This window comes from Furipterus horrens, unplaced genomic scaffold (assembly GCF_987537825.1).
Source record: "Furipterus horrens unplaced genomic scaffold, mFurHor1.1.pri manual_scaffold_11, whole genome shotgun sequence".
In the NCBI taxonomy this organism is placed as follows: Eukaryota; Metazoa; Chordata; class Mammalia; order Chiroptera; family Furipteridae; genus Furipterus; species Furipterus horrens.
The window spans coordinates 56,589,385-56,609,345 of record NW_028327181.1 but is presented as its reverse complement, the minus strand read 5'-3'; the positions used below and the strand labels follow the sequence as shown (position 1 = coordinate 56,609,345).

At 59.0% G+C, this 19,961-nt stretch overlaps 1 protein-coding gene and 1 long non-coding RNA gene across 2 annotated transcripts; one reads left to right on the top strand and one right to left on the bottom strand.

The window, feature by feature from the left end:
• Positions 1-112: 112 nt before the first annotated feature.
• LOC149997784 (uncharacterized) lies at positions 113-2,366 on the bottom strand. Its single transcript, XR_016514214.1, has 3 exons — positions 2,027-2,366; positions 1,200-1,326; positions 113-477 (listed from the first exon to the last, which is right to left on the bottom strand). It is a non-coding gene; the product is annotated as an uncharacterized LOC149997784 (long non-coding RNA).
• Positions 2,367-5,865: 3,499 nt separating this feature from the next.
• Positions 5,866-18,736, top strand: LOC149997783 (uncharacterized). The gene is made up of 6 exons (XM_090257503.1): positions 5,866-5,904; positions 7,026-7,246; positions 13,364-13,371; positions 14,754-14,923; positions 16,731-16,859; positions 18,240-18,736. Exons 1-6 carry the CDS (start codon positions 5,866-5,868, stop codon positions 18,540-18,542), a joined length of 870 nt encoding a protein of 289 aa, XP_090113629.1. The 3' UTR covers positions 18,543-18,736.
• Positions 18,737-19,961: the final 1,225 nt, after the last annotated feature.

Here is a 19,961-nt window from a genome sequence, read left to right as displayed (position 1 = left end):
ATCAAACCTCTTCTCCCGCACACTTATTAAACAGTCTTCAGGCTCATCGAGAGTTTGAGTCTATTGGCCTCGCCTCCTTCTCTGCTCAGCTCAGAGCACAGACGGCACGGCACGGCTGACTGCTCTCACTGTACCTGAGAAAGCCATGCCCCACCGCACCTCTCATTTCAAACTCAAACTTAGACTACTTATGTCTTTTGTATTTAAAATACAGAGGTTTCAGTGACAACCAAAAACGGAGGACTAGCACTGAACTACAGCCCCATTCAGCAGATGCCACACCCCCGACCTGCCGCTGCTCCGTGGCTCAGGCCCTGGCTTAGAAACGAAGACCCTGGGGCTCAGGACCCGACGCAGCTCAGGGTCAGAGCAGGCGATGGTCAGCACGGCTCACGGCGCGTCTGCAGGTGACCTGCCCCTGCTCGGTGGCCGCATTCCGTCTGAGGGCCGGGCTGAGCACCGTAAGGTAATTACATGCTTAAAAAAAAAAAATTACATTAGATGATGACATAATATACTCCTGCCACATTACTATTTAAAAGGAAATAAAGGGTTTGATGATACTTTTTGTTTGCTTAGAGGAACACAACGAGAAATCTCATTCTTATCTCAAAGTAGTAAGGATTTAAAGGGGAAGCTCTGATTCTGAACAGAAAAAGCAATATCATTATTAAAGCATGGGGAGAAAGATACTGATAAGTGAGGGCATATAACCAAAAACTACAGCAGCTTATAGCCATCGTACAGACCCAGCAAGAAGAGGGATGGATTACGGGCAAGGCATTCTATGGAGGAAATGGAAGCCTTTTCACTTTTCACTCCAAGGGCACAGTGAGTAACTAACACCATTCTAAAACACTTTTGACCCTAAAAACTCTCAGCTACTCAGTTAAAGGACTTGCTTCTCTACAATTCTCTGCAACAGACGATTACCCAGAGAAATCAAATAATGAAGTCAGTGCAGTCATTTATTATCAGTCGCACCAAAGGATATCAAGTGGAAAAGTGGACGGGGTTGAAGCTATTAGATAAAAATTAAGTTTTCCATCATGTGTGAATTGTGATCATCAGGACCTTCATATCTGTAATTACTGTACTGCTAGTGATCTTAGAGAGATTAACATATGGATTCCAAAATTAACATATCCCCACAGAAAGTAACATAGCCAGAAGTGAACACTCATTCTTTAGATACATACCACTCTGAGTCTTCCACTGAGTGGCATCAAAGTTTGCTAAGATCATAGAAGCATCACAAAGGGCCTTAATACTTCTGAACAGCTGAGGCCTCCTACTCCGGATGGTACGTATTATTTTGTTTGCAGTCTAGATGCGAACCAAATAATAAAAATCAAAAGAGAAAGCAATGCATGAAAACAAACTAAACTTCAAATTTTCAGTTATAATAAAAAAAGAAATAAAAAATGTGTATGTACACATGTAGACAACAAAGCACTATAATCCCTCGGATCCAAACAAAACAGTCCCCTTAGGAATGAAGTATATAAAGATGTAATAATTTGGAAATGGCTGTATTTTAAGTCTATTTTTTATTTGTTCAGTGCTTTGAGGAAAAACAATGTGAAATATCATTGGTATCTCCTTTGCATTTATTGAGACTGAATGCAATGTATTCCAATGGGGAGAAATTTTTTTTTTCATTTACAAAAGAAATTCACTGTAAAAATTCCAGAAAAGCACAAAGCAGAAGAAGGCCCGGGGGGCGGGAAGCCACCTGTGATCACATTTTTTTAACTGTTTTTCGAATCCCCGATCTAGCATTTTGGGTACTTGCCAACGGCAACGGCAAAGAAATAGGAAAAGACTGACCAGAATTCTCTCCTCAGAAAACGGCATCATTAAAGCTATCTAAGAAAAACTATGTGTACATGAACCTATGTGAACTAGGAGCACTGAGCCAAGAGCTAGGAGTATAAAGAAGTATATGTGACCCATGACACGGACAGATTTGTGTCAAAGCTTTGAAAGCACAGGGCAGAATATTGGGTTGAAAGAGCCAACTTGCCTTCATCAGGCCATTGACTTCAGAAACACCAGAACTTTCAAGCCAGAGGGAACAAGGATGAAATGTCCCCATAGCATGCCCGTCTTCACTTCACAGGCATTGATGTCAGTTTCAAGTGCTTTACATGAGAACCGACACGACCTTCTTGCAGTGCACAAAGAGCACACCCATCCAGCTCCAGCTCTCGTGGAACATTGGCTGCGTATTTTGCATTGAATAATTACAGAAAAACAGAAAAGCCATCAGATGGTATAGCAGTAAAAAATCATACTTGATATATACAACATAAATTAAAAAGGCAGAAAAAGGCGACATTCTAAAGATTATAAAAAAAAAAGGAACTTACTTTTTTTGGATGTTATTTGTTGTGTTTATTGTTTTACTTTTTGTCTTGAAATGAGTTTGCGCAGCCCTGACGAACCGGTGCGGCGAGTCGGCTGGGCATCGTCCCGCAAAGTGAAAGGTCATCCGTTCGATTCGCGGTCAGGTTCAGTCCCCAGGCGGGCTGCATTCCAGATGTTCCCCATGATCCCCAGCCTGGCCCACCTGCACCCAGCCCTCGCTCTCCCTCCCCTGGCCTTCCCCACACTATTTCCTGTGATGAACTGGGCCCATCGCTGCTTCCTCCATCATCACTTACAGCCGGTGCCACCACCTTCGGGAAAATGCAGTCATGTATGTCATATTTACAGATTCTAGAGGCATCTAATCACTCAGGTCAAAGGATGTCTCACTCATTATCGGGACTATACAAAAGACTCCTAGGGCAATGAAGCAGGTTCCACTCGGTGGCATAAAAGTTTGCTAAGATCATAGAAGCATCACAAAGTACCTCAATCCTTCTGACCGGCTGAGGTCTTCTGCTCCCATCGGTGTGTATTACTTTGCTTGCAGTTTCTCCATCTCCGGCTGGGGCACGGGCAGGCGCATGCGAACGTGGCTTCTGTCCAAGACTCCGCCGCTGATCCGACAGGCGGGGCCACCGACCCTGCACCGGCCGCCCCGGGCTCTCCGACGGCTCTCCGACGGCCTCTCCTACCTCTGCTGCCGCTGGGACCGGGGCCGGCGGCGGTGGTACCGGGGCCGGCGGTAGCGGGATCGGGTCCGGCAGGAGCGGTGCGTGGCAGCGGCTGGAGTGGTAGCGGCGGCGGCGGTCCCAGTGGCAGAGGAGGTAGGAGAGGACGTCGGAGAGCCGGGGGCGGCAGGTGCAGGGTCGGTGGCCACGCCTGTCGGATCAGCGGCGGAGTCTTGGACAGAAGTGGGGACGGCGGCGGAGGTGCTATCGGCGGGAAGGTCCGGAGCGGCGGCGGCGGGAGGGGCGGTGGCCGATAGCACTTCCACCGACGCCACGGGTCCTGCTGCCGCCCCAGCTCCCCCCCCGCGCCCCCGTCCCGCCGCCACCGCCGGCCCCCCGCCCCCCCCCCCACCGCCGCCGCCGCCGCCGGCCCCCCGCCCACCCCCCCACCACCGCCGCCGCCGCCGCCGGCCCCCCGCCACCCCCCAGCGTCGCCGCCGCCGGCCCCCCGCCCCCCCACCGCCGCCGCCGCCGCCGCCGCCGCCGGCCCCACGCCCCCGCCCCGCCGCCGCCGCCGCCGCCGGGCCCCCGCCCCCCCCTCGCCGCCGCCGCCGCCGGCCCCCCGTCCCCGTCCCGCCGCCGCCGCCGCCGGCCCCCCGCCCCCGTCCCGCCGCCGTCGCCGGGTCCCAACGCCACGCCCCGATTCCGACCGCCGCCGCCTCCGGGTCCACCGCCGCCCCCCAGGTCCCAACGCCGCCGCCGCCGGGTCCCGCCGCCGCCCCCCAGGACCCACTGCCACTGCCGCCGGGTCGAAACGTCGCCCACGGGTCCAATCGCCGCCCCCCGGGTCTCATCGCCGCCGCCTCCGGGTCCCGCCGGGTCTCATCGCCGCCGCCGCCGCCTCCCGTTCGCGCCGGGTCTCATGGACGCCGCCGCCGGGTCCCACCGCCGCCCCCCAGGTCCCACCGCCAACGCCGCCGGGTCCAACCGCCGCCCACGTGTCCCAACGCCGCCGCACCGGGTCTCATCGCCGCCGCATCCCGGGTCCCATCGCCGCCGCCCCCGGGTCTCATCGCCGCCCCCCGGATCCCGCCGCCGCCGCCTCCGGGACACACCGCCGTCGCACCGGGTCCCACCGCCGCCGCACCGGGTCCCACCGCCGCCGCCGCCGCCGCCGGGTCCAACCGCCGCCCCCGACGGGTCCCACAGCCGCCGCCGCAGCCGGGTCCCGCCGTGTCACATCGCCGCCGCCGCCGCCTCCAGCCGGGTCTCATCGCCGCCACCGCCGGGTCCCGCCGGGTCTCATTGCCGCCGACGCCGCCTCCGGGTCCCGACGGGTCTCACCGCCGCCGTGTCACGCCGGGTCTCATCGTCGCCGCCGCCGGGTCCCACCGCCACCGCCGCCGGGTCCCGCCGCCGCCCCCCAGGTCCCACTGCCACTGCCGCCGGGTCCAAACGTCGCCCACGGGTCCAACCGCCGCCCCCCGGGTCTCATCGCCGCCGCCTCCGGGTCCCACCGCCGCCACCGCCGGGCCCCGCCGGGTCTCATCGCCGCCGCCGCCGCCTCCCGTTCGCGCCGGGTCTCATGGACGCCGCCGCCGGGTCCCACCGCCGCCCCCCAGGTCCCACCGCCAACGCCGCCGGGTCCAACCGCCGCCCCCGTGTCCCAACGCCGCCGCCCCGGGTCTCATCTCCGCCGCCGCCGCCGGGTCCCAACGCCGCCGCCCCGGGTCTCATCGCCGCCGCCGCCGCCGGGTCCCAACGCCGCCGCCTCCGGGTCCCGACCGATCCCACCGCCGCCGCCGCCGGGTCCCACCTCCGCCCCGGCCGGGTACAACCGCCGCCGCCGCCGCCGCCGCCGGGTCCCAACGCCGCCGCCTCCGGGTCCCGACCGATCCCACCGCCGCCGCCGCCGGGTCCCACCTCCGCCCCGGCCGGGTACAACCGCCGCCGCCGCCGCCGCCGCCGCCGCCAGGTCCCACCGCCGCCGCCGCCGGGTCCAAACGCCGCATCCCGGGTCCCATCGCCGCCGCCCCCGGGTCTCATCGCCGCCCCCCGGATCCCACCGCCGCCGCCTCCGGGACACACCGCCGTCGCACCGGGTCCCACCGCCGCCGCACCGGGTCCCACCGCCGCCGCCGCCGGGTCCAACCGCCGCCCCCGACGGGTCCCACAGCCGCCGCCGCCGCCGGGTCCCGCCGTGTCACATCGCCGCCGCCGCCGCCTCCAGCCGGGTCTCATCGCCGCCACCGCCGGGTCCCGCCGGGTGCCACCGCCGCCGCCGGGTCCAACAGCCGCCCTCCGGGTCCGACCGCCGCCGTCCACGGGTACCGCCGGGTGCCACCGCCGCCGTGTCCGCCGGGTCTCATCGCCGCCGCCGACGTGTCCCACCGCAGCCCCCGCCGGGTACAAACGCCGCCGCCCGGGTCCCACCGCCGCCGCCGCCTCCGCGTCCCGCCGCGTCTCATCGCCGCCGCCGCCGGGTCCCATTGCCGCCCCACGGGTCCCACCGCCGCCCCACGGGTCTCACCGCCGCCACCGGGATCCCACCGCCGCCCACGCCGGGTCCCGCCGTGTCTCACCGCCGCCGCTGCCGCCGTGTCACGCCGGGTCTCATCGTCGCCGCCGCCGCCTCCCGTTCGCGCCGGGTCTCATGGACGCCGCCGCCGGGTCCCACCGCCGCCGCCCCGGGTCTCATCGCCGCCGCCGCCGCCGGGTCCCAACGCCGCCGCCCCGGGTCTCATCTCCGCCGCCGCCCACGCCGTGTCCCGCCGTGTCTCACCGCCGCCGCTGCCGCCGTGTCCGCCGGCTCTCATTGCCGCCGATGCCGCCTCCGGATCCCGACGGGTCTCACCGCCGCCGTGTCACGCCGGGTCTCATCGTCGCCGCCGCCGGGTCCCACCGCCACCGCCGCCGGGTCCCGCCGCCGCCCCCCAGGTCCCACTGCCACCGCCGCCGGGTCCAAACGTCGCCCACGGGTCCCACCGCCGCCGCACCGGGTCTCATCGCCGCCGCCGCCGACGGGTACAACCGCCGTCCCCCAGGTCCCACCGCCGCCGCCGCCGCCCCCGGGTCCCGCCGGGTCTCATCGCCGCCGCCGCCGCCTCCCGGTCGCGACGAGTCTCATCGCCGCCGCCGCCGGGTCCCACCTCCGCCCCCGCCGGGTCCAAACGCCGCCGCCCGGGTCCCACCGCCGCCACCGCCGGGCCCCGCCGGGTCTCATCGCCGCCGCCGCCGCCTCCCGTTCGCTCCGGGTCTCATGGACGCCGCCGCCGGGTCCAACCGCCGCCCCCGTGTCCCAACGCCGCCGCACCGGGTCTCATCGCCGCCGCCGCCGCCGGGTCCCAACGCCGCCCCCGCCGGGTCCAACCGCCGCCGCCGCCGCCACCGCCGGGTCCAACAACCGCCCCCCGGGTCCCACCGCCGCCACCGGGATACCACCGCCGCCCCCGCGGGCCCAGCCGTGTCACAACGCCGCCGACGCCGCCGGGTCCCGCCGGGTCCCATCGCCGCCGCCGCCGCCTCCGGGTCACGCCGGGTCTCATCGCCGCCACCGCCAGGTCCCACCGCCGCCCCACGGGACCCACCGCCACCGCCGCCGGGTCCAACCGCCGCCCCCGGATCTCACCGCCGCCCCCGCCGGGTCCCACCGCCGCCGCACCGGGTCCCACCGCCGCCTCTCCCGCTCCCGCCGACCCTCCGACGGCCTCTCCTACCTCCGCCGCCACTGGAACCACCGCCGTCGCTGTCGCTGCCGCTCCCGCTCCGGCCGCTGTCACACACCGCCTCGCCACCGCCGCCGCCGCCGCAGCTCTAAGTACTCTGCCTCTGCCGCCGGCGACACCAGCCCACCAAACCTGAAGGTCCCATCCCCGCGGCCCACCTTCCTTGCTTACACAAGTGACCTGCCCTTTGCCCCCACCCCTGGCTCCCATTGGCCGAGGGCTTTGCTAGCTGAAGCTCTGGGCTGCCATTGGCCGACAGGGCCGCCCATCCCGGCCCCGCGCTGCCCCGCTGGCTTTCTCCATCCCCGCGCCCGCCCACCCGCCTGCCCGGCCCCGGGAGTGCGTGAGGCTCCGGTACCATTGCTGCGGGCGCCCGGCTGCAGGCGCCCGGCGTCGGGGGCACTGGTGGCGGGCCCAGGAGGCCGCGTCCATGGGCGGGGCGGAGGTCCCCGGGGGCGCGCGGTGCATCCGGGTACCGTGGTGCGAGGAAAGGCCTGGCTCGCAACCCGGGGGACTGCATTCCAGAGGCAAGGGTAGTTGTTCCTCTCCCTTTCTCCTTCCCTTCGTCTCTCTGTAAAAATAAAGGAAAGTCTTTACAAACCAAGTGTGTGCATTTCAAAAGCTTTCCTAGGCAACCCAAGACAAAGTAGACTACCTGAGGCATTTAGTTCACTTTATTCCCTACTTACACTAAAATAAACAGACCAAAGGCAGGCCTGAATAAAAGACTTCATCCTATCAATTATGTTGCTTAACAGAGTTATATTAATTATGACTCTTTCATATTGAATTCCAACACCTATCCCTTTTCATCTCCCATACCAACAAATCAGAAAAGCAAAACACAACAAAGAGATAACACCCATAGAGTCTACAATGAGCTTAGGACTTTTAATACTTTAAAAGTCTTTAGAGACTTTTAAAGAACTTTAAAGACTTTTAATAAAGAACGCAGCAGTTCTGCAGCCTGTCAGGAACAATCTCCAAGAAGAGTATAAAATGGAAATCATTTCTACTAAACAGTAATTGTTTTTAAACAACTCTATTTTGTTAGAACTTTATAAATGGTCGAAGGTTCACAGCAATCAAGCAAACAATGAATTTTTAAAAAGGCTACTGGAAAACGGTAGGAAAGCTTCGTGGCGGTCTTCCTTGCCCTTGTGCCACTCCTTCCCCAGCTTGGCTGTGGGCATGGAAACTGCATCCCCCAGTTCCCAGGGCGGGATCCTGGTCCTTAGGTCTGGAGAAAGCAGAGCAAGACCTCTTTGCTAATGATCGTGTAGGTCTGTTCTAAAGCTGCCTGCCCAGCTTGGCTGTGGGCATGAAAACTGCATCCCCCAGTTCCCAGGGTGGGACCCTGGTCCTTAGGTCTGGAGAAAGCAGAGCAAGACCTCTTTGCTAATGATCGTGTAGGCAGCTCTGTTCTAACGCTGTCTGAGAGCTCCCTGAAGGCTGGAAAAGCTACGGGCATTGCTGGAAGCCATTAAGCTGGCCAACAACCCGTAGCTGCCGGGACCAAAAGATCCTGGTGGAGGCATAATACCACAGGTGGCAAAATGCCTATGGGTGGAAATTGGGGAGAGAGCTTTTATTGGGAAATTAGAGCACTCAAAATCACCCATATATTTGGGGAATTCAGAAAGCCACATGCATGCGTCGGGGAAGAGGCTTGCTCAAAAATTACCTTTGAAGAAATAAGCTTTCACTTTGGGCTGGTCCCTGGGCTCAGTGCAAACCCGGCTGAGTGCTGAGGGACAGCCCTAACAGCCAATCTTCAAAGACTGAAAAAAAGTTTACTCTCTCATTTTCTGGCTCCTGGTATTCAAGGAGATCTCTGTCCAAACACTACCCGAACATACGCTGAGGAGCAGTCTTCAGTGACCACGCATAGCAACAAATACATCCTCTGTAAAAAGAGTTCAGTAAACCCCTGAAAAATGGACTACTATAACCTTCGACCATCACAAAAAAATAAGTCAAACCCTGGACAAGGGGAAGATCTGACTTCCAAAGTTACAGCATAAGAGTAAGACACGCCATTTTCAAGAAGAAAATCACAAGGCATTAGTAAATTTAAAAAGTATGGCCCATTCAGGAATAAATATACTGACTGAAACAATTCCTGAGAAAGTTCAGGAAACAGACTAGTCAAAGACTTTAAACAACTCTTTGAAATACACTGGAAGAGCTTAGAGACCACAAAAAATTAAGACACAGCATACCTAAACTAATGGGATGAAGAAAAAGCACTTGTGAGAAATAATGTGCGCCAGTAAACACCTACACTAAGAAACAAAAAAAACAAAACAAAACAAAAAAACTTGAACTCTGGCTGCGGTGGCTCAGTTGGCTGGAGCATCATCCCATAACTGAAAGGTCATGAGTTTGATTCCTGGTCAAGGCACACACCTAGGTTGTGGGTCCATTTCTTGGTCAATGCACGTACAAAATGTCAACCAATGGATGCTTCTCCCTCTCTCTCCCTTCCTGTCTTTCTCTAAAAAGCAATAAAACAATCATCAAGGGAGGATAGAAAAAAACAGAAAGAAAGAATAAAAGACTTGAAGAACACTATTAAACACTGAAGAAGAAGTAACCTTGACATCTTTCAAATTCTTCCAAAACAGAAAAGAAGGGAACTCTTCCTAACTCATTCGATGAGATCACCAGTTCTTTTTCCTACCAAGGCCAGATAAAGACATGCCCCCCCCCCCAAATTATAACGGCCAGATACATTTTAATGAGCATAGATGAAAAACTTCTCAACAAGATACTAACAAACTGAATCTGAAGCATGTACAAAGGTTTATATACCGTGAGCAAGTAGGACTTATCCTAGGAATGCAAGAAGGTCAGTATAAGAAAATCAATCCATACAATAGACACTAATGGAATGAAATTAATTACTGACCACCTCAATAGACACAGAAAAGGCATTTAACAAAATCTAATGCTCTTTCATGAGTGAAAAAATAAAAGTGAGAAAACCATAAGTAGATTAAAAAACACAAACAAAACAAAACACTGAGGAAACCATGAACAGACAGGAACTTCCTCAACATAATAAAGGTGACCTATGAAAACCCCACAGAAAACAACAAAATCAATATTGAAGGGCTGAAAGCTTTCCCACCAGGATCAGGAACAAAACAAGGGTTCCTGTTTTCACCACTGCTATTCATTACTACACTGAACTTCTAGCCAGAGCAAGTAGACAGGGAAGAGAAACAAAAGGCATCCAAATCGGAAAGGAAGAAGTAAAATTATATCACTGATGGTATGATTCCATATATCTATATCTATATATCGATATATAATATATATATATAAAATCTTTCAAAGAATCTACCACAGATCTACCTGTGGCAACAGCAAATGAAATGAGCAAATTTGCAGGTCATAAGATCAACATACAAAAATCTGTGTGTTTCTATACACCAGCAGTGACAATCCATGAAGAAAATTAAAGAGCAATTCCATTTCAATGGCATCTCAAAGAACTAAATACTGGAAATAAGCTTAACCAAGGAGATGAAAGTCTTGTACATTGAAAACTATAAAGAATGCAGGAAATCAATTTAAAATGTCCAAATAAATAGAACGGTATTCCGTGTTCATGGGTCAGAAGACAAATGATCGAGATAGCAATACTATGAGGACACATTCGATGCGATTTCAATCACAATGTCATCCCCCTTTTTACATAAATAGAAAAGCTGGTCATCCAATTCACATGGAATTGCAAGGAGCCCAAAATAGCCAAAGCAAAGTCAAAAAACAACAAAATTAAAGGGCTCCCACTTGTGATAAATATGTGCCCAGAATATGTGAAAAACCTTTCAATTAAAACAACAACAACAAGACAAAAACCGCCCATTTAAGTGGGAAAGACGCCTGAAGATTCTGCCCCAAAGAAAACCTGTGCATGCTAATAAGCATAGGAAAAGAAAATCCTCATTCATCACTAGGAAGCTACAAATCCATACCCCAAGGAGATACCAGTGGTTACCTATTAGAAGAGTTGGCATAAAAAACAAATGTTGACACTTGTCAGACCTTTCACGGCACGTGAGTAAACAAACTGTGGTACAGCCATGCGACGAAATACAGGTCAACAAGAAAAAGTAACACACTGCTGATTTAAACAGGAATGAATCTTAAAGGAATCATTCTGAGTTCTTCTAAAATATCAATTCTAAACGAGTAATTGGGGCCCTGCAGCCCTACCAGAAGCAGAGGCGGATTGAAGGGTGGGCGCAGCGGGCGCGCACCCTGGGCCCCGACTTCTGAAGGGCCCCGCAAAACCCCAACTTGACACTTTCCTCTAATGACACCAAGTTTGCTTTCATTACTACGCTGCATAAAATATGGGAAATGCGGGTTTTTCTTTTCCCTGGCTCTCTCCTTGTTTTTAAGGGGCCCAACCAATATCTACTTCCCTCTCCGGGGCCTCCACCCGCCTTAATCCGCCTCTGACCAGAAGTCAGGAACTGCAGTGCTGAAGAGGGGAGGAGGCCGTCAGGCTGAAGGCCACTCCGGGGAGCAGGGGTCCTGGCCCGGCTGCCAAACCCAAGGGGCACCTTTGACATCAGCACCTGGGAGACTGTGCTCTACTTTTTTGTCCCTTCAAGTCATACAACATGACATAATGTAAGAGGAGAAAGTTGGCCATCACGGGGACGCAGATCCTTACCATTTCTGCTCCTCTTCCTTGGTTTCTCCCGCTGCCAGCTTCCTCCTTTCCCAGAAAGCCCACAAGGATTCCTCCTTCTTAACAGCCTGCACCGCGCCTTCATTTCCAACCTCCTGTTCTCTATGCAGCCTCTCTGACCCCAGCGAAGATCTTAGAATCATAACTCCCTCTCCTTCATCGTCTGGCCACTGAACGAAGCCTGTGCTGTGACGCTCTCTTGGGTTTCCTGGTTGTCTTTGTTGGGACAGCTCGCAGACAAAAGAGCCTGCGTTGGAGCTCAGAGTTGGGTTGACGGCCCCGTGGTTTTCTGGCAACGCGATGGTGGGGCCCTGACAGCAAGGCTTTTCCCACTAGAGCCAGAGAGGGGTCCCAGAGAGGAGAGCTAGGGAGCTGGGGTGGTGTCCATGGGGATCACCCCGCTGTCAGAGGCTGGCCTGGCAGCCAAGCCTGCAGATGTGCCCGCACCGACTGCCCCAGGGATTGGTAGGCTGGTGGTCTTCTGAGTTGTTGCCGTGTGCCCAGCAGAGGCAGGGCCCCTGGGGGTGGAGGCTGAGAGGGACACCACGGTAGAGGCCACCGTGCTGGTGGTGGTGGTGCCCAGCCCTTGGCTGGAAACATGGGAGCTCTGCTTGGGTGCAGGTCCGTGGGTGGGCACGGAGGCGGGCGCAGCAGCACCTCCGAGCATAGGCTTTTTCCCAGCGCTGGCGCCAGGGGTCGTGACCAGGGTGCCCTGGCGAGTTCGCTTCCGCGTGTTCTGTGCGGAGCTTCCCCCAGGGCGCTGGGTGGCCGTGCCAGACGGGCCTGGAGCCGATGACGAGGCGGCCAAGGCAGGCCTGGGGCCGGCGTGCGTTCCCGGGGGGGCCCGGGCGATGCTGCCCAGGGCTGGCTGGCCTACAGTGGAGACTGGGGCCTGGGCTGGGCCTGAGGCTGCCCGTTTTCTGCCTCGAGAGCTGGGTGGAGCCCCCGAGGGAAGTGCATAGGGAGCGGGGCTGGTGTCCATGGGGGTCACCCCGCTGTCAGAGGCTGGCCTGGGAGGTGGGCTGGTGTCCATGGGGGTCACCCCGCTGTCAGAGGCTGGTCTGGGAGGTGGGCTGGTGTCCATGGGGGTCACCCCGCTGTCAGAGGCTGGCCTGGCAGCCAAGCCTGCAGATGTGCAGGCCGAGGGGCTGGCGCTCAGCACAGAGGTGACTGGAGCACCGGCGGACACAGGGGCACTGAGGGCAGGCACAGGCTGCGGGCAGGAAGGCACAGGCTCTGGAGCCCCCCAGCCCGAGAAGGCCCACGCCTCACCAAGCAGAGCCCTGAGGATCCGCCACCGCGCTTCTCGGTCTCTGTCCAAATCTTCTGGGGTCACCCTGTACCCGGGGTCGGGACCTGGTGGCAGGCTTAGAGGGGGCCCTCGCCTGCGCGGGAGCAGGCAGACCTTCCTTTTGCGGCGCCTGGAGGGTGCTGTGTCCCCTCTGGTGGCACCCCGGCCCTGCTCAGGCTGGCTCAGCCTCCGTGGCAGGGCGGCAGCTGAGGAGGGAGCCCCAGGGCGCTGCTGCCTCAGCGTCTTCCCGGCCCTCTGGGGCAGCCCGGCGTGGCAAGGGGCGGCACGCCTCCCCCTCTCCACCGGAGGGCAGCCTCGGGTGGAGCTATAGGAGCTGGTGATGGGGTTCCTCTTCCTGCAAAGGCAGGGGGAGCCCCTCACGGAGGCCTGGGCCTTACCGCGCCTTCCGTCTTCCCGGCCCTGCACCTGGAGGGTGCCCTGCAGGGGCCCAGGCCTGAGCACCGAGGCACGGAGGCCTCCCTGGGCCCCCGGGAGCCTGCAGGTAGGCGGGGCTCCCTCACAGCCCTCAGCCTCCCTCTCTGGCACAGTGGGCTGCCCCCCCTCCTCACATACCTCCTCCCCGTGTCCCCCACAGGCCCACTGGTAAAGGGACCTGAGGATCCCGAGCAAACGCCACAGGCTCTGGGGGATCCTCACACAGACACTCACGAAGGCTGCAACACCGCATGTGAGCAGGTGCTGGCGGGCTGGCCCTGCAGGAGGTGGAGGAGCAGGGACAACTGGATGCCGCTGGCGGACCAAGGGAAACTGGCCACCTGGGGGAGCTCTGAGCTGGCCCCCTGGTCCCCAGGGCGGGGGGTGGGGGCAGAGTGCACTCAGGCAGTTGCCCATTGGGCGCGTCTGGGAGCTCTGTCCGGGAGCACAGAAACCGTCCTCAGCAGCCAGAGAGAGCTCGCCAAGAAGTATCCGTTGGGCTGTTGCCTGGATACACTTGGAACTCCCCAGAGGGGGGCCACGTGGAGGGCCGGCAGGAGGAAGGCGCGCGCTCCAGCTTGCCCAGATTCTGTGGGAAGGGCGCGCCCACACGCCTCTCGAGGTCGCTTGGGGGCTTCCCCATCTAGGGCTGGGGGAGGGGCAGGCGCACGCGAACGGCTTCTGCCAATTACGCAGCCACTGCTCCTGCACCGGCCGCCCAGGCCCTCCTGTTACAGAAACAGGAGAGTCCAAAAACAAACCGCAGAGTTTGCAGCTGGGAGATAGGGAGCAGGAAGCAGCTTTCAGGATGCCCTTGCATGCCTGGAGCTAGTGGCTGGATACATTGTTGCAAAGATCCGCTTTACTTCCAAGACTCAGGGAGATGGGAGGGATCTTGGACTGTGGGCTGGTATGGAAGAAGCAGACCGAGCCTACTAGGGTTCTGTGAATGGTCAGGACGGTTTGCAACACCCACTGTGAGAGGACGCGGGGAGAGAGAGGACGCGGGGAGATAGAGGATGCAGGGAGGAAGAGAGAAGCAGCTGCGGACATATTTTGGGCTGGCTCTGGCTCTAGGAGGCTCACTCTAAGGCTCTCTCTGGCCCTCACGCCCTCACTCTCTGGCTCTTGTGGGCTCCCTCCATCTGGCTTGGAGAAGGGATCTCCAGGCTGCTTTAAGAAGGGGCTCTTGCCAGACTGCTTTGAGAAGGAGAGGAGATCCGTGCGATTTGCAGGAAGAAGGCAGTTTCCAAGGAGGCTGAGAATCCAGGCGGTCCTGCATTGAGAGCTGGAGGGCACCACAGCACAGAAAGGACCTCCCCAATCAGAACTGAGTGATTGGCAGCTGCTGGTAAAGCTGAACTGTGCCTGGGAAGTAGGGAAACGGTGTTTCTGACTTCCGTAAGACTGGGCAGGTCTGGGAGGGGGAGGCAGGGCTTTGTGTAAATAAACAATTCTTTTCCTTTTCACCAAACTCTGGTATTCAGAGTTATGATTCTGGCGGCGGGCAGTCGGACCCCTAACTAAACAGCCCGTGGGTTCTGTTTCAGTCGGAGCAGCCCACGGGTTCTGTTACACTCCGCTGGCCTCTCCCACCTCCGCCGCTGGGACCACCGCCGCCGCCACCGCTCCCGCTCCTGCCGCTGCCACCCACCGCCTCCGCCACCGCCGCTGCTGGGAGTACTCTGCTGGCCGCGACACCAGTCCACCCAACTTGAAGGTGCCATCCCCGCGCACCACCATACGAACTGACCTTACGCCCTGCCCTTTGCCCCCGCCCCTGGCTTCCATTGGCCGGGGGCTTTCTTTGGTAACCTGACCTGACCATAGTCTCCAGGGAGGCAGAGCTCCTGTGTTTTGTCACCAGTATGTCGCTAGCATCAGGGGCCATGATGACACAGGATAGGCACCCAAAATATAATGGATGAAATGAAAGGGAACCAGGCTGGAGGCGGACACATGGAGGCTTGTCTGGCTGTTGGACGTGAGCTACGTCGGTCCCAGCTGAGGCAGGTCCATGAAGCCATGGGAGGGAGAGAGAGAAGGGGCTGAGCACCACCAAGAGCTGGAAGGAGAGCCAGCCCAGGAACCACAGAGCCAGCTGGGGAGGAGGCCAGGGGGGGAAGCTTCCCGGTATCAGGGAGGAGGAGCAGGGTTCAAGAAGGAGAGAGTGTCCTTGTGCAGAGCTGTGGTTTGGTGAGAACTGTCCTCACGATGATGACCTTGGTGAAGAAGGGTCACCTGAGAGGGCCGAGGGGGCAGAAGCAGCGGGGTGGGGAGCAGAGGAGAGGGATCTCGGCTCAGAGGGCTGTGTGGGTAGGAAGGGACTCGCTGGACTGAAGTCACAGGAGCGAGCTGCGGTGGACCAGGAGGCGGGACAGGATGGGACAAAGAAGCCGCTCCTTCCTCTGGCTGAAGGCAGGCTGGGGATGGGCCAGCTAATGCGGAGGGGCCAGTGGGCTGAGGAAGCCCTCTCTTGGCGTTGACATCCAGGGCTGGGTAGGGAAGTAAAAGTCGGGAGGAGTTTCTTTGGAGGGTGGGGAGCAGAGAGAACATGTGGGGCCAGAGCTGCGTGGTTCTGTTTCTCCAGAAGCTCTCAGCAGCCAGCATATAGAAATGGAGAAGGTGCTCGTAGAGGATTCCCGGCGGAGGTGTAGCGGGGGGTGTGGGAGGAGGGAGAGGGGCTGGAGAATGCAAGGTGGAGGGGAGGGAACACAGGGAGGTGCCCAGGCAGGGGAGGAGGGGGCAAGGCAGGAGAGGCATACAGAGAACTCAGGGGTGGGTAAGGCTGCAGTGGCTGTAAGAGACAGAGGAGGGAAGGAGTGGGGTCAGCGTGGGAGAGCGAACATTCAGGGTTCAGAGGGGCCGTTCTGGGTTCAGTCTTGGAGGTGACAGTCACTGCAGACCTTGAGGAAGATATCCCAGTGATGGTGGGACTTAGGAGGAAGAAAAGCTGTGACCTGGGACGAGGAGTCTCCAGCGAACTTGAGGGAGAGGGGGAGAAAAGAAGATGACATTGATGGGGGGCTCAGAGTGAGGCTCAGCGAGGTGGTGAGCACCTCAGAGGAGGTGAGGCGGTGTCCCGGTGGGGTGGGCGAGGGTCTGAGGTGACCCTGGAATGAGGAGGAGCCGACAGTTCTCTGAACTGGGATGAGGCTTCTGGGGAGGATGTCTGACCAGCCAGCAGCAGGCTGCTGCCGTGAGGACGGCACAGGGTTGGGGGCCAGACAGAACTGGCTCCAGCCCTGTCCCGTGATGTGTCTGCCTGGCTCTCAGCTCCTTGGTCCACAAGGGAACACTTTGCCCCATGTTGCACAGCCTACCGTTTGTGCTGCTCAGCTCAGAGTGTGGGGTGCAGGGTAGGGGCGGAGAGGGGAGGCCACTGCAGGGTGGACCCATGGCTTGGATGCTTTAGTGTGCAGATGGAGGGTCCCCCAGGAGGAGTTTCCAGGGGGATGGTCTAGGAATCCTTTGGGGGTGGTTTGCCTGGGCCTCCCTCTCCCTCCATGAGCGGCTCTGTGTTTCAGTGCTTCATCAAAATCAGCGCTGCCTACGGCTCCACGAAGGACATCTCCGTCTACAGCGTGCTGGGCCTGCCCCCCTCCCAGATCTTCATTGTGGGCCGGCCCACCAAGAAGTACCAAACCCAGTGCCAGGTGGGTGGGGCTGGGGGGTGGGGCCCAGGGAGAGGGTAAGGGGGAGTAGAGTAGGTGGTTATTCCTTTATTTGTTCATTCCTTAATCTGCTTCATTCATTCATTCATTCATTCAACAAATACTACTGGGCACCTGCCTGGAAATGGGTCCTGTATTGGGAGCCAGGGAGAGTCCCTGGTGGAATCGCATGTTATGTCATCCAGTCTAGTAGGGAGATGGAAAAATCTGCAGACAGTGACAGCACAGTGTGGCAAGAGCCAAAATGGGGGAGCGCAAAGGATGGTGGGGCCCCAGACAAGAGCAGCTCTGCTGGACGGGCAAGGCTGGTTTCCAGGAGTGTGAAGAAATTGTCCTAAAAGGGCCTGAGGCTGGAGGAGCGTTTGTGACAGAGGCAGCAGCCAAAGCAAAGGTCAGGAGGTGACAGAGAACATGTACACTCTGGGAACTGCAAGTGACAGCTTGTCTGAGTGTGATGGGGGGGGGGGGCGAGCAGGGGCGGGGCTGAGGAGCGGCGAGAGCTCTGGGCTGACGCTGCATCCCGCTGGAACTCTTAAGTTGCTGTGATTCAGAGAGGCCCCTCTGGCTGCAGGTGGGAGGGGCATGGGAGGGTGCGGCAGGGCAGTGGCCTGGAGGAGAGAAGTGGGAGGTCCAAGAGGCATTTCTAGGCAGAATGGACTGGCTTTGCTCACGAACGGATCCAGATGTGCAGGGTGGCACCCATTTCTGGTGTGGTGACCTGGTGCCATTATTGGCATTGAGAAGCAGATTGAAGGGAAGTTGATGAACTTTGGGGCATGTTGAGAGTGAACTTGGAGAGTGGCCAGCAGGTGAGGGTCAGAGGATGGGGATTCCACAGTGAGGATCCCCAGAGCAGCACTGATCTCACATTTGAAACGAGCTCGTGGGTCATGTGGGGGGTCTTGTTTAAGGGCAGATTCTGATTCTGCAGGTCTGGGGTGGCGCCTGAGAGCCTGCCTGCAATGGCCCAGGTCCACACTGTGAGCAGCGTTGGAGCACACAGTGGGAGGATTGGCAGGAAGGGCAGTTGTGGGGGCCATAAAATGGCTAAGTTCCATGGGGTGCAAGGTGGATGATGGATGGGAGAGACTTAGGCTTTGGGGTTTTAGTGAAAGCGACAAGGATGGGAGTTCCACCCTCGTCAAGAATCAGAATTCTGGAATGCCCCACAGGTACAGACGTAAGTGCTCAGTTGTGCAGAGCAGGAGGGCGAGCCTAGAATGGTAGCGAGCTCCCAGTTTCCTGGGGGTTCCACGGAGAGGCTGCAGACCCCAGGGTCGGGTGCTGGAGAGGCTGGGGTGTGGCGGGACGGACCAGAGGCCTGTCCCCGCCCGGCTGGCCCGACTCCTGTCCCCTCCGCAGTTCCTGAGCGAGGGCTACGCCGCCCACCTGGCCGTCCTGGAGGCCAGCCACCGCTCGCGCCCCAAGAAGAACAGCTCGCGGATGATCCTGCGCAAGGGCAGCTTCGGCTTGCACGCGCAGCCCGACTTCCTGCGGAAGCGCAACCACCTGCGCAGGACCATGTCGGTGCAGCAGCCGGACCCGCCAGCGAACCCCAAGCCCGAGCGAGCTCAGAGCCAGCCCGAGTCCGACAAGGACCACGAGCGCCCCCTGCTGGCGCTCAGCTGGGCGCGCGGGCCCCCCAAGTTCGAGTCGGTGCCCTGAGGGCCGGGCGGTGCGCAGAGCAGGGGATCTTACCAGGCTGCTTGCGGGGAGGGGCTGCCTTCTCTCCGACACAGGCCTTTTCCTGCCTTTTTCCTCCCGTGTCTGTCCAGCAGTGTCCGACCACAGGGGGGTGGGACCCTACCCGGCCTTGCGGCGGGGAGCTCCCTAGGCTGCAAGAGGGTGAGATGCCCTGGTCTCAGTGCAGCCACTGCTGCCTCCCCGGTGCCTGTGACTTCAAGCCCAAGTCAGGGCTAATGTCCGTGTAGTGCGGGGCGCAAGCGTGCCCGGAGTGTTTGACAAAGTCGACCACCTTTCTGAGTTCTCCAGGCTTCCGCTGTAATGCTAGGCAGGCCCTAAGGGCAGAGGCCCCCAGACCCAGGATCCACAGCGCTTGGCTTCTTGGCCGTCTGGTGCAGAGGCGAGTGGCATTGGCGCCTGCCCTCCCTGTGTTGTCCCTGTGACGTCCTGAGTCACCATCTTGGGCCTGGCTCTCCTATGACGAAGTGGCCATTTTCTGGGCGGGAGAGGATGCTCCCTGGGCCCATCCTATGTTCAGGTGTGTGTCCACGGCCCAGGGCGGGACGGGTCTGGTGCTGACGGTTTGTCCTCCCGCAGCTGTTCATGTCTCGCCTTCCTGTTCTTAGAATCTTCACTGTCCTCCCGTGGCCCTTGAGGACCTTGGTTCCTCTTTCTGGAGTCCTCTGTGGTTCCCTCCCCTGTGAGGCTGCAGCCGTGGCCTCTGGCCTAGTTGGGCTAGCTGTGATCCCTTGAGCCAGTTGCTTGCCCTTTCTGGGCCCTGCCTTCCTGATGTGATTGAGGGACCTCCCCAGCCGACATTAGATTGGTGCAAGTTTTTGACTCCTAGGCTGTCTGGCACTTCTGCCCCTGAGGCTTTCAGGCCTAAGAGCTCCTCAGAGTGCCCAGTGATCCCTACTGGCCCCACAGTCTGAGAGCAGGGCTCTGGGTGGGCTGGGGGGAGCAGTGATTACCCCACTACTTCAAAGGAAGCCCCTGGGGTAGGGGGAAGGGGTCCCTACTCCATGGAGAGGTTTGTTTACCTTGATGCCCAAATCCAGTGTCCCCGGGACAGAGACCTCCTCCCAGAGAGCACTGATCTGGCTCCTCCTCCCCACTCTGCCCAGACTGATTTCTCCCCTTTGGCTGCTGGAAGGCATAGAGCTGAGGTCCTGGAGTTCTGGGGGGTTCATGTCGTTTTGGCTCAAACTGTTGTATTCTCTTTCCTTCCCTCTGCCACTCAGCTTGGTTTGGTGCCCAAAACTTCCTCCTGGGCCCGCCCCTGAGGTTGGTTGGGCTTAGCTCTCGCGGGGCCCCTCAAAGCCGATCCAGGCCCCGTGCTGCTGGGCTTCTGGCCTGGGCACTGGTCTCCTGCAGCCTGGGCCGGCCTCTGAGCCCCCTTGT

Excerpts from the sequence above, each read along its gene's own strand:
- LOC149997783 (XM_090257503.1), top strand. The coding sequence starts at position 5,866 with ATGCCGCCTCCGGATCCCGACGGGTCTCACCGCCGCCGT. Across the intron at positions 5,905-7,025 it reads ACGGGTCTCACCGCCGCCGT|GGCCGCCCATCCCGGCCCCG; the intron begins GTCACGCCGGGT and ends ATTGGCCGACAG. Across the intron at positions 14,924-16,730 it reads CCAGTCCACCCAACTTGAAG|TGCTTCATCAAAATCAGCGC; the intron begins GTGCCATCCCCG and ends TCTGTGTTTCAG.